This window comes from Rhinoraja longicauda, chromosome 16 (assembly GCF_053455715.1).
Source record: "Rhinoraja longicauda isolate Sanriku21f chromosome 16, sRhiLon1.1, whole genome shotgun sequence".
In the NCBI taxonomy this organism is placed as follows: Eukaryota; Metazoa; Chordata; class Chondrichthyes; order Rajiformes; family Arhynchobatidae; genus Rhinoraja; species Rhinoraja longicauda.
This window is the reverse complement of record NC_135968.1, coordinates 18429797-18444029: the sequence shown is the minus strand read 5'-3', so window position 1 is coordinate 18444029 and position 14233 is coordinate 18429797. Positions and strand designations below refer to the sequence as shown.

Sequence of the window (14233 nt, the reverse complement as noted above, 5' to 3'; positions counted from 1 at the left end):
TCACAGCTGGGAATGAACTGTCCCTGAATCTCGAGGGCCAATTAACCTACAAACCCTTAAATTACTTAAATACTAAGTAGAAACAGTTGAGACTTTTATTCATGGGGTCATAAGGACAGCGTACAGAAGAGGCTGATGTTGAATCACGGGAAAATATTCAGTGCAAAACCCTAAACCTTGAAGGCAGTAATTTCCTCGCTGTCGTCTTGAAGGACCATTTCACTCCATCTGTACATTTTCAAAGCTTAAAACTATAATTGAAATAAATAAATAACTAACAGCTACTACTGCCTCCAACCATAAATAGTGGGTTCCTAAACCTTGCATATGTGTAGGAAGGAACTGCTGATGCTGGCTTGTATCAAAGTGCTGAGTTACTCCAGCACTTTATGTCTTATATAGAATATAGTGTTACCTTGCTATAGTGTTATAGTTACAGAGAAAGTGCAGTTTAAAAAAGTGCTACGGGCTGCAAGGAGGTAGGTTGGAAGATCAGGACTACATCCTGGCTTATGGGCGTACCGTTCAGTAGTCTGATAACAGCAGGGAAGAAGCTGTTCTTGAATCTAGTGGTACGTGCTTTCCAGGTTTTGTATCTTCTGCCCGACGGGAGAGGGGAGTGTGTGAGTGGTCCGTGATTATGAGTCTGAAGTATGATCCCGACCCAAAACGTCACCCATCCTTTTTCTCCCGAGAAGCTGCCTGACCTGCTGAGTTACTCCAGCAGTCCGTGTCTATCTTTGGTATAAACCAGCATCTGCAGTTCATCGTTTCTACTCGTTGATTCTGTTGGTTGCTTTGCAGGGGTCAGCGTGAGGTGCGGATGGAGTTGGGTTGGGGGAGAAGGCATGGATGTGGATGAAAATGACAGGCATTGCAAATTCCATCCACTATTGGACTGGAAGCCAAAGTAGGTCAGGGCACGGCAGGGAGAAGTGGAAGTGGGTACTGGTGTGAATCAGGTCACTGAGCAGCAGCTCACCTGACCAGCTCAGATTCATAGAGTGTTCATTTTAGGTTCTTGGTGATCTTAAGCTTAGTTTAATCATGTGGTGGATCTATCAGCCGCGGCTTCATCAGTGCACGACACGGGGGTTCAGTGAACAAGGCCATCACATCACACGCACATGCACACGCGCACACGCACACATGCACACACACACAAACACACACACACACACACGCACGCACACTCGCAAGCACACACACGCAAACACACACACGCAAACACACACAGACACACATGAACACGCAAACGCACGCACATGAACATGCAAACACACACACACGCATACACACACACAAGCACACACCCGCAAACACAAACACGCACACACACACACATGAACGCGCAAATGCACACACATGAACATGCAAACACACACACATGAACACACACATGAACACATGAATACAAAAACACACACACACACAAATACATCTCCCACAAATTCTCTCTCTCAACATACAGTACAAGTACAGATCCCAGACAAACATTCACACAGTCATCTCCAACAATCACTCTCACACTCACACATACACACACAACCCCCCGACCCCCCCCACAAAACACTTCCTTTCTCTCTCACACACAGAACATCCACAAACACAAACCCCCCACAAATACACTCTTTCTCTCTCTCTTGAACACACACACAGATCCACCACAAACACTCTCACTCTCACTCACACACTCTCACTCTCTCACTCTCTCACTCTCTCTCACTCTCACTCTCACTCTCTCACTCTCACTCTCACTCTCACTCTCACTCTCACTCTCACTCTCACTCACACACTAACCTCTTTGCTGGCCGAGGTTGGTTTTAAGTGCAGCTGATATGAGCCCTCGAGTCTGTCGTTCCCTTGGCAACCCTATTAGTATTTAATTCGCTGAAACCTCGGGCAGATGTTGTGTGTGTGGTGCGAAGGCTGAGAGAAAGACACGGGGGAGAGGGAGAGAGGGGGAGAGAGAGAGAGGGGGAGAGAGAGAGGGGGGGGAGAGAGAGGGGGGGAGGGAGGGAGAGAGAGGGGGGGGAGGAGAGAGAGAGAGAGAGAGAGAGAGAGAGAGAGAGAGAGAGAGAGAGAGAGAGAGAGAGAGAGAGAGAGAGAGAGAGAGAGAGAGAGAGAGAGAGAGAGAGAGAGAGAGAGAGAGAGACGTAAATTAAAACGAAACAATCTCAGACTTCCACGAGTCAGGACTGCAAGATAAGAGTGGAGATCACCGCATCCCGGCTGACTGACGGGAAGGAAGAGATTTATTGCTAAGCAGTCAGAGAGGGGGAGAAGGGTAGGCCGGCAGTCACGGAGTGCCTCCACTGTTGGCGATCCCGCCGACTCTCCATCGCCGAGGATAATTTATTTGTGTGTTGTGTATGTGCATCCGCCAACTCACATCATCCTCTCTCTCGGCCTGCGATCACAATGAGCGTCTGCAAGAGGCGATGCAAGAGGCAGCTGACCAAAGTGGCTCGCTTCTTCTTTAGGTTCCTGACGGGCACTTTGAGCCAAGGTAAGGGGGGAGGTCGCCAGTGCCTCTGTGTGTATCTCTCGCCTCCCTAGTCTCTCCCTCCCTGACCGACCGTGAAGGCCAGTGGATGGCAGTGGGCGACTAGGGGTGGGCTGGAGGGTTTGCTTCAAAGGGTCAGCACAGGATTGAAGGGCTGAATGGCTATTTTTGCACTTGTGCAAGGAAGGAACTGCAGATGCTGGTTTCAAACCAGAAGATGGACACGCAAAATGCTGGAGTAACTCAGCGGGGCAGGCAGCATCTCTGGAGAGAGGGGGTGGGTGACGCTTCTGGTCGAGACCCTCCTTCAGACCCCTGGGGCTGAAGTCTTGAGCCTGAAGAAGGGCCTCGACCCGAAACATCACCCATACCTTCTCTGCTGCCTGTTCTGCCGAGTTACTCCAGCATTCTGTGTCCATCTCCACTCGTGTTACTTGTGAAGGTGAATTTGAGACAAGCGTCGTTGGTGCGAACCTGAGTTCTATTTTATTAACAGTAGGAAGGAACTGCAGATGCGGGTTGACACCGAAGATAGACACACAAAATGCTGGAGTAACTCAGATGGTCAAGCGGCAACTGTGGAGGAGAGGATGAGGTGAGGTTTCCTGCCGAGACCTTTCTGCAGCCACCTTCCTCCAGAGATGCTGCCTGACCCGCTGAGTTACTCCAGCATTTTGTGCCCATCGCCTATTTTTTATCAGGATTGGAAATCTGCCTTATCTTGACCTGATCTCTTTTCCTGGTGATCTGATATTTATCTGTTGAAGGGGGAAATGCAATGTTTGAGAGACTTGGTTTTTTTTAATGGGGGGGTGGTGGGGGCAGGGATGAATCAGAAGGTTTGTGATTCAGGTTATTGTTGGAGATGGGGGTTGGGGGTTGGGGAGGGGGAGGGGGAGGGGAGGAGGACGAGAGTAGGTAAGGATGGGATGGATCTGCGTTTATTGGGGTGGGGGTGGGGGATGAGATCTGTAGTGGGATTCCACTTTAAGGTGCCTGTGATTTTGTCGCTACAAATAGCATGGGGCATGTTTGGGGCTGTATCAGGAATGGCAGAGGTGTGTGGGGAGAGAACTGGTAGGGAGAGGGAAGTAGGGGAGTTAGGAGTGGGAGAGGGGAGAGCATGCTGTATATTTGGCCCTCCTGTCCCATAGTTGTTGAGATTTTGCTCAGATCCATTACCCCCCCACACCCCATCCACCCCACCTCGCCTCCTTCAATCCTCACCCCACCCCATAAAGAGATTATGGGTAGATACAAAATGCTGGAGTAACTCAGCGGGACAGGCAGCATCGAGTTGCTCCAGCATTTTATGTCGACCTTCGATTTAAACCAGCATCTGCAGTTCTTTCCTACACACAAGAGATTGTGGGTGTTGGGAGCCTTTATAGAGTCAGAGTCATACAGCGTGGAAACAGGCCCTTTAGCGCAACTTACCAACGTGCCCCATCTACACTAGTCCCACCTGCCTGCGTTTGGCCCATATCCCTCTAAACCCATCCTATCCATGTACCTGTCTAAATATTTCTTAAACATGGCAATAATACCTGCCTCAACGACCTCCTCTGGCAGTTAATTCCATGCACTCACCACAGTTTGTGTGATTTGTGTAATGAAGTACCCCTCGGGTTCCCATTAAATCTCTCTCCCCTCACCTAAAACCCATGTCCTCTGGTTTGCAATTCCCCTACTCTGGGCATTTACCCGATCTATTTCTCTCATGATTCTGTACGCCTCCATAAGATCACCCCTCATCCTCTTGTGCTCCAAGGAATAAACTCCCAACCTGCTCAACCTCTCCCTGTAGCTCAGGCCCTCGATTCCTTGCAACATCCTCGTAAATCTTCTCCGCACCCTCTCCAGGCTGAGTACATCTTACCTATAGCAGGACGACCAAGACTGAACACAATACACTAAATGTGGCCTCACCAGCGTCTTATACAACTGTAACATGACCTCCCAATCTCTATACTCAATAGATAGACATAAAATGCTGGAGTAAGTCAGTGAGTCAGGCAGCTTCTCTGGATAAAAGAAATAGGTGATGTCTCGGATCAAGATGCTTCTTTAGACTGAGAGTCAGGGTAGAACATGATACAGAGATCCAGTGCAGAAACTGGTCCTTCGGCCCACCGAGTACACGCCAAACAGCGATCACCCCGTACTCAATCTCTATTGTACACACTAGGGACAATTTCCAATTTACAGATGCCAATTAACCTACAAACCTGCACATCTTTGGCGTGTGGGAGGAAAACGGAGCACCCGGAGAAAACCCACAAAGTCGCAGGGAGAACGTACAAACTCCGTAAAGACAGCACCCTTTGTCAGGGTCGAACCCGGGTCTCTGGCGCTGTGAGGCAGCAACTCTACCGCTGCGCCACCCGATGATGGTAGGGGTGAAATGAGAGCATGGCTAGGCAGAGCGGGTCTTTGAGGAGTATAAGAAAATAACTGCAGATGCTGGTACAAATCGATTTATTCACAAAATGCTGGTAACTCAGCAGGTCAGGCAGCATCTCGGGAGAGAAGGAATGGGTGACGTTTCGGGTCGAGACCCTTCTTCAGGGTCTTTGAGGATGTTGGCTGCCTTTTTGAGGCAGTGACTCTTGTAGATCCCTTCGATGGTGGGGAGGTCAGTAGCCGTGATGGACAGGGCAGTGTCCACCACTCCCATGGCAAAGTAAGCCATGAATTTAGAGGCAGCTATAGACCAGGAGCGATGTTGACTACAGACTTCCTTTCCTGGAGAACACTAGTGAGCCAGATGGGTTTTTATGACAGTCCAGTCATTTTATGGTCAGTTTTATTGAGGCCATCATTTTTCAGACAAAAGATCCAGATATATTTCATTACTTGAATTTAAACTCTTGGCTACAATGGTTGGATATCAACTGAGGTTTCTGAATCAATAATCCAGAATTTCGTCTAGGTCCAATAACCTATCTACAACGACAAGACACAGTAGTGCAGCGATAGAGTTGCTGCCTCACAGCGCCAGAGACACAGTTTTGATCCTGACTACGATGCTGTCTTTGCGCAGTTTGTAGATAGAGCTCTTAAGGATAGCGGAGTCAGGGGGTATGGGGAGAAGGCAGGAACGGGGTACTGATTGAGAATGATCAGCCATGATCACATTGAATGGCGGTGCTGGCTCGAAGGGCCGAATGGCCTCCTCCTGCACCTATTGCCTATTGTCCCTGTGGCCGCATACATTTTCACCAGGTTCTCCGGTTTCCTCCCACATTCCAAAGATGCTCAGGTTTATAGATTAATCGGCCCGCTGTAAATTGTCCCTTATGTGTCGGATCGAACTACCGTGAACAGGTAATCGCTGGTCAACACGGACTCGGTGGGCCGAAGGGTCTGTTTCCACGCTGTATCCCTAAAACTAAAAAAAAGACCTGCTTTAGGAGTGTGTGATGGGACAGTGTAGAGGGAGCTTCACTCTGTATCTAACCCGTGCTGTCCCTGCCCTGGGAGTGTGTGATGGGACAGTGTAGAGGGAGCTTCACTCTGTATCTAACCCGTGCTGTCCCTGCCCTGGGAGTGTGTGATGGGACAGTGTAGAGGGAGCTTCACTCTGTATCTAACCCGTGGTGTCCCTGCCCTGGGAGTACCTGGTCAAATTATTAATTTGTGTGGCAAGTGAGGAGGAAACAGCTGAATTGAAAGTGACTGATGCACTGATTGCTTCTCTCTGGTATAAATATAAAACATCAAATTAGGGAGTCTGGGAAATGTCAAAAGACCTGGATCAAAAGAGAATATAATCCCATAAAATATTCAATCCCTAATTAAAACACAGCTAACTAAGAATAGTTAATAACATCATCATTCTTCCCAAACATCTTGGCTCCAAGCAGTTCATGAGAACGTGTTTGGAAGTAGTGCCGGGTGTTGACTCAGGGCATGTTTTTTTAACAGGTCCTGCCCAGATGCAACAATCACAATAATGTGCATTTATGGGGTGCCCCTTTTAATGTGGGTGACATGCCATCAGATACTTCAGAGAAGCATTTTTACCAGATAGAAATTGACACTGGTCCAGTCAGAATCCTAAAGGAGGGGCAGGAATGGAGATAAAGAAAGCGAGGAGTCAGGGAGGGAGAGATGTAGGGAGAGAGAGAGAGATGGAGAGAGAGAGAGAGAGAGAGAGAGAGAGAGAGAGAGAGAGAGAGAGAGAGAGAGAGAGAGAGAGGGACAGACTGAAGAAGGGTCTCGACCCCAAACGTTACCCATTCCTTCTCTCCAGAGATGCTGCCTGACCTGCTGAGTTACTCCAGCATTTTGTGATGCCTTCGATTTGTACCAGCATCTGCAGTTATTTCCCTCCACAAGGCAGAGAAGGGGTTTGGAGAAAGAACTGAACCATTCTAAGAGGAATGAGACATGGCGCGGTGTGGATGATAATTAGATGGCGTGAGAAGGATGAGAGGCTTTGGCAGGTACACCCAGGTACATCACAGGCAGCTCCCATCCTCATTGCCCTGGGTCAGATTAACGTCCTGAACCATTTCAGAATGGACCCACATTGGTGGGACCAGATTGGTGGGGCAGGTTGGCAGACCTCTCCTGCACCAGCGAAGCAGACGGGTTACAATGACAATGTGATAGTTTGTAATCTCTTTCCAAAAGCTAGCTGCTTTTGTGTTAAACCTAGCATAGTAACTGCATTTACATTTCACACCTACCAGGCAGGATCTGAACCCATGGTATCTGGGTGTTAAATCTAGCCTTCTGGGTGTTGATTCCAGTAACTTAACCCTTGCCTCTCCAATGTACTCCCTGGATTCAAGGTGGTGTAGTACATGGCGGCACAGTCGTGCAGCGGTGGAGTTGCTGCCTCACAGCGCCAGAGACCCGGGATCGACCCTAACTACGGGTGCTGTCAATAGACAATAGACAATAGGTGCAGGAGGAGGCCATTCGGCCCTTCGAGCCAGCACCGCCATTCAATGTGATCATGGCTGATCATTCTCAATCAGTACCCCGTTCCTGCCTTCTCCCCATACCCCCTGACTCCGCTATCCTTAAGAGCTCTATCCAGCTCTCTCTTGAATGCATTCAGAGAATTGTCCTCCACTGCCTGCTGAGGCAGAGAATTCCACAGATTCACAACTCTCTGACTGAAAAAGTTTTTTCTTCATCTCAGTTCTAAATGGCCTACCCCTTATTCTTAAACTGTGGCCCCTTGTTCTGGACTCCCCCAACATTGGGAACATGTTTCCTGCCTCTAACGTGTCCAACCCCTTAATAATCTTATACGTTTCGATAAGATCTCCTCTCATCCTTCTAAATTCCAGTGTATACAAGCCTAGTCGCTCCAGTCTTTCAACATATGATAGTCCCGCCATTCCGGGAATTAACCTAGTAAACCTACGCTGCACACCCTCAATAGCAAGAATATCCTTCCTCAAATTTGGAGACCAAAACTGCACACAGTACTCCAGGTGCGGTCTGTATGGAGTTTGTACGTTCTCCCGGTGACAGCGTGAATTTTTTGTCCGGGTGCTCCGGTTTCCTCACACACAAAAGACGTACAGACTTGTAGATTAAGTGGCATCTGTAAATTGGAGATTGTCCCCTGGTGCGTAGGATAGTGCTAGTCTACTTGGGCGATTGCTGGTTGGCGTGGACTCGGCGGGCTGAAGGGCCTGTTTTTTGTGCTGTACCTCTAAAGTCTAAAGTCTCACCAAAGGGCAGCTGAGGATCTCCTAACAAGAGAGAGAGAGAGAGAGCAAATATAATAGATCAGGGCAAGGTAGACCACTCGACCCTAAAAACCGTAGTATGTCATGGCGCCATTTTAGTAGGCAGAAACTTGCAGAAACATTTAAAAAGGAAAATATCAAACATCTGTGAATTGATAGATGAGATATGTTCTGCATTTTAATGGTATGATCACACATACTGTTCCCCCAAAACACTGATTACACTATGAGAGGCATAGCGAACAGCAGGGTTTGCTTCCTAAAATGGCGGACGTTACGCTCCTTTGAGTACTACACTTCAATGTAGGCGATTTCAACGGAGTGGTTCTTCTTGCTCATCTAGTATCTTTGAGAGAGAGTAAAAACGGAAGATTCAACGCCACACCTATCAATAGAGTAACACAGCATAAAACAGGCCCTTCAGCCCAACCCTTCCATACTGACCAAGTATTGTGTACAGTTTTGGTTACCCTGCTTCAGAAAAGATGCCATTAAGTTGGAAAGAGTGCAGAGAGGATTCACAAGGATGTCGCCAGGAACTGAGGGCCTGAGCGATGGGGAGAGAATGAGCAGGCTAGGGCTTTATTCCTTGGAGCACAGGAGGCCGAGGGGTGATCTTATAGAAGCGTGTCAAATCATGAGGGGAACAGATAGCATGAGCCCTTTACCCAGGGTACAGGAATCAAGAACTAGAGGGCAAAGGTTTAAGGTGAGAGGGGAAAGATTTAATAGAAAGCTGTGGGGCAACTTTTTCACACAGAGGGTGGTGGGTATTTGGAACAAGCTGCCAGAGGAGGTTGTTGAGGCAAGTACTATCCCAGCATTTAAAGGACATTTGGACAGATGCATGGATAGAAAAGGTTGTGAGCGATATCGTCAGTGGGGAGGGACCAGCTTAATTGCAGCCTCTTTGTTAGCATGAATAAATTGGGCCGAAGAGCCTGTTCCCATGTTCATAAGTTGCCAATCTGAGCAAATCCTCTGTACCTGATTTGGCCCAAATCCATCTAAACCTTTCCTACCCATGTACTTGTCAAAATGTCTTTCAACATTTGAATTATCTACACTTCTACACCTCCTCTGGAGCTCATCCCATGCACCCACCACCCTCCGTGTGAAAATGTTGCCACTAAGGTTCCTATTAAATCTTTCCCCTCTCGCCTTAAACCTTTGCTTCCTAATTTTAGACTGGTGGATGATAACAAAGAACTAGAGTGAACACCTTGTGTCTATCTTTGATTGAAGAAGGGACTTGACCGGTAATGTCACCCATTCCCTTTCTCTCCGGAGATGCTGCCTGTCCCGCTGAGTTACTCCAGCATTTTGTGTCTATTACCTATCCATGTTCAGTTCATTTTCAGTTTATTGTCACGTGTACCCGAAGCGCAGCGAAAAGCTTTTGTTGCGTGCTGACCAGTTCTCCGGCGATGCTGTCTGACCCGCTGAGGCAGCCCAGCGCTTTTCCTTTGGTGACACCGCCATCTGCGGTTCCTTGTTCTACATCGGGGAGGTTGACCTCCTTTCAACCGGCTGCTCTCCTGCAGCCTTTGATTTTAATGTGTAACTGTAGGGTGTTGGTGCTGTAAAGTGCTGTGTGTTATAGTGCAGCACATTGTGTGTCTGGTGTTATACACAGCAGCACAATGTACTCTTGGGCACCAATCACGGCTGATAGACTGAGGCAACAGATGTTGATCGTCACAAGTTGGATTTATGCGTACATTGATTGATTCCACCGTGCAGAGCAGGGGATATGTAGGCCAGACTCTCGCTTTCTCGTTAACCCCTTGTCGACCACAGGTTCCGATGTGTCGGAAGGAACTACACATGAACTGAACTGCAGATGCTGGTTTATAGCGAAGGTAGACGCAAAATGCTGGAACAACTCAACGGGTCGGGCAGCATCTCTGGGAAAAAAAAGGAATATGTGCCACTTCCGGTCGGGACCCTTCTTCAGACTGAAAGATAGAGGTGGGGGGAGGAGGGGGGTGGAAGAACTGGAGGTGGGGCTTTGCAGAACAAATCAGGGCTAACAACAGATGACCTCAGGGAAGGGTGGAGTCCATAATGGCCCATTGGTGGCTGGGGAAGGCGTGCTAATGAGAGGGATACAAGGATGCGAACAGTCGATCTGGTAGGACGACTAGGAAGGGGGAGATGAAGGGGGGGGGGAAGAGGAATGCAAGCGATACTTGAAATCAGAGAAATCAACGTTCACACCGTGGGGTGCAATCTGCCCAAGGGAAATATGAAGTGCTGTACCTCCGGTTTGCGTGTGGCCTCACTCTGACGGTGGAGGAGGCCCAGGACAGAAAGGTCAATATGGGAATGGGAAGGGGAGGTAAAATGGTTGGCAACTGAGAGATCACATGGGCCAAGGCAGACTGAGCGCACATGTTCAGTGAAGGATCTAATCTCTCTGTTTTGAATATTGGTGGAATACGAGTTTTATTCTGATTTGACATAGTATTTTATTCTTACACTACTCCCAGGGCAGGGACAGCACGGGTTAGACACAGAGTGAAGCTCCCTCTACACTGTCCCATCACACACTCCCAGGGCAGTGTTCGGCTTGGGGCATTGGTAGTGGAAGAATTAGGACGCTAAAATCTTGTGTTTTCTGCACAGAGGCAGAGGTCCTTTGCTGATATTCTCTAAATACAAAGAGGTGAATTGTGCAGAACCAAGCGCTGTGTGTGTGGGTGTGTGCACGCACGCGTGTGCATGTGTGTGCGTGTGTGTGGGTGTGGGTGTGTGCACGCACGCATGTGCATTGTGCGTGTGAGAGAGTGTGTGTGGGTGTGCCTGGGTGGGTGTGTGCATGTACGCGTGTGCATGTGTGTGCGTGTGAGAGTGTGTGTGTGTGTGTTTTACTTCCTGAAGTTCTCGCTGCCTCTGTAAAGGAATGCGTGTGCGTGTGTGAAATTACCAAGGGAGGCATCAAGTAAATGATCAATTTGCAGAGAGGAAGGCCTGATTATTGGATGCTAATTGGATGGCATTAAACAGCAGCTGTGGTGAATTATCCCAAGATGAAACATCGCTGAGCTGCTCAACCTCCCATTACAGTCACCGCCAACTAGCCATTAACCTCCTGAATTATTGATATCAGGAAGACTCTCTCAGTCAATCTTTCTCTTCTCTCCCAATTTATCTTCATAGCGATGCTCATTATAGTCAAGTCTCTCCTCACCTTTGACCCTCCCTCTCCCTCTCTGTGCCGAGGCTGAGGCCATGAATAAGCTCTCTGTCCCCTCCTTCCTCAACGCCGTGAAGCTGTGGGAGTGCCTGTATGTGCACACACGTGCACTCTGTGTCCGAGTCTGTGTGTGCATCTGTGTGTTTACACGGCATGCATGCGTGCACCTGCAAATATGTGCATCTGTGTGTGTGCCCGCACACTCACAGGATGCACATCAGTGCATGCATGTGTCTTTATGTGTGCATGTGGGTGTTTGTGCCTCAGTACAAGTATGTTTGGTGTATGTGCATCAGTGTGTACATGTGTGCAAATGTGTGTGTGTAGGGGCATGAGCATGTGTGTGTAGGGGCATGAGCACATGTACCAGTGTGTATGTTTGCATGTGTGTGCACATATGTATGCACGTATGTGTATGTGTGTGCGTATTTGGGTGTGAGTTCATATGTGTGTACACGTGTGTGCGCGCATTAGAATGCTTGCATATGTGTGTATACGTGTGTGCATGTGTGTATGTGCAGCTTGCATGTGTCTGTGTATGAGTGTGCACGTACATGTATGTTGATAGGTTCATAAGTTATAGGAGCAGAATTAGGCTATTCAGCACATCAAATCTACTCCACCATTCAATCATGGCTGATCTATCTTTCCCTCTCCACCCCATTCTCCTGCCTTCTACCCATGACCCCTGACATGTGTATGCGTGGTGTGCATGCTGATGTGTTGTTTGTGTGTGTGTGTGTGTGTGTGTGTATGCGCATAGGTGGTTTGGTTTTACTTTGGAGTAAGTGCTAGGAAGCAATACCATTGTCCCAAGTAATTGACCATTGACCCAAATATGAGCCTGAAGAAGTGTCTTGACCCGAAACGTCGCCTATTCCTTTTCTCCAGAGATGCTACCTGACCCACTGAGTTACTCCAGCTTTTTGTATCTTTCGGGCCAAGTAACCAAGCAAGTAACACCATTAGTTACCAATTATTTTACAATCAGTGGTTGTTGTCACCTACCCAGTGTAGTGGGATCAAGAAACAAGGGACATAGGTTTAAGGTGAGAGAGGAAAGATTTAACAGGAAACTGAGGGGCAACATTTTGACATGGAGGGTGATGAGTGTATGGAATGAGCTGCCAGAGGAGGTAGTTGAGGCAGGTACAACACAACGTTTAAAAACATTTGGATAGGGACATGGATAGAAAAGGTTTAGAGGCATATGGAGCAAACGCAGGCAGATAGGACTAGTGTAGATGGGCCATGTTGGTCGGCGCGGGCGAGATGGGCCGAAGAGCCTGTTTCCATACTGCATGACCCTAACCAACCTCTCTTCCATTGACTCCATCTACACCTCACACTGCCTCGGCAAGGCCACCAGCATCATCGAGGACCAGTCTCATCCCCGTCACTCCCTCTTCTCCCCTCTCCCATCAGGCAAGAGGTAGAGAGGTGTGAATCTAGTTGATGATAGGGATGGTTCAGTTGCCTGATAGCAGCTGGGAAGAAACTGTCCCTGAATCTGGAGGTGTGCGTTTTCACACTTCTCTACCTCTTGCCCGATGACAGCTGGAAGCCGGTCCTTGTAACGCCAAGAGTCGGAGTCGTTGTGGGAGGTCTGTTGATCACAGGTGTCGGAGATTGTGTGACAGATCTGTGAGCAGATTCAGAAGGGCAGAGTTAGAATAAGGAAAGCTGCCGTTGGACTAGAGGTTTAAAAATTGGAGCGATTATCATAGAGTCATACAGCACGGAAACAGGCCCTTCGGCCCAACTTGCTCACACTGGCCAACACTAGTCCCATCTACACCTGCCCCCATTTGGCAACTATCCCTCTAAACCTGTTCTATCCATTTACTTGTCTAGATGTTTCTTAAACGTTGCAATAGTACCTGCCTCAACTACCTCTTCTGGCAGCATGTTCCGTACACCTGCCAGACTCTGTGTGAAAAATTTGCCCCTCGGGTTCCCATTCAATCTTTACCCCCTCGCCTTAAACCTATGTCTTCTGGTTCACGATTGTAATGAATGACTGCAGATCCACGCCCGTGACCAGCGTGCAGACATTCGCCTGGTTTGGGCACCATCCTGAAAGAGATCCAGGTTTGATTCTGACTACGGGTGCTGTCTGTACAGAGTTAGTACATTCTCACTGTGACCGCGTGGGTTTTCCCGGAGAGCTCTGATTTTCTCCCACACTCCAAAGACGTACAGGTTTGTAAATTAATTGGCTCCTGTAAATTGTTCCTCGTGTGTAGGATAGAACTGGTGTTTGGGGTGATCGTTGGTCGATGGTGGGCCGAAGGGACTATTTCTCTAAACCAAAGGTGGATTTCTCCTGCTTCGAAGTGACGGTGAGGTCAGTCTGAGCTGGGAGTGATTGCTTCCACCGTCACTTGCCGCATTCACCAGCCGAGATCAGAGACACACATCAGAACCAGAAACCGGAGACTGACAGATTCTTGATTAGTACGGGTGTCAGGGGTTACGGGGAGAAGCCAGGGGAATGGCGGTGTAGATTTGATGGGCCAAATGGCCTAAGTCTGCTCCTATAACTTATGAACTTATGAAAAATGTTTAGCACTTTGGGAGAAATCCTTCACCATTTGGCCCGTATGGCAGCACTGCACGGTGGTGCAGTGACGGCATGGTGACCTAGTGGTAGAGCTGCTGCCTTACAACACCAGAGACCCAGCTTCAGTCCTGATTATGGGTGCTGTCTGTACAGAGTTTGTACATTTTCCCCGTTAGTCCCACTAGTCCTACCTGCCCACGTTTGGTCCATATCCCTCTAACCCTGTCCTATTCAGTTACCTGTCTAATTGT

General features: G+C 48.5%; 1 protein-coding gene across 5 annotated transcripts in view; it reads left to right on the top strand.

Moving 5' to 3' along the window:
• The window catches only part of LOC144601308 (A-type potassium channel modulatory protein KCNIP2), a 191960-nt gene that overhangs the window by 78379 nt on the left and 99348 nt on the right, over nucleotides 1–14233 (top strand). The window contains exon 1 of one of the 5 annotated variants that reach the window (XM_078413344.1): nucleotides 2130–2509. The exons of the other annotated variants lie outside the window; for them this stretch is intronic. Coding sequence (XP_078269470.1) covers nucleotides 2422–2509 — 88 coding nt within the window. The 5' untranslated portion in view covers nucleotides 2130–2421. Of the gene's footprint in view, nucleotides 1–2129; nucleotides 2510–14233 lie in introns of those variants that run through there. 5 annotated transcript variants of the gene reach the window in all.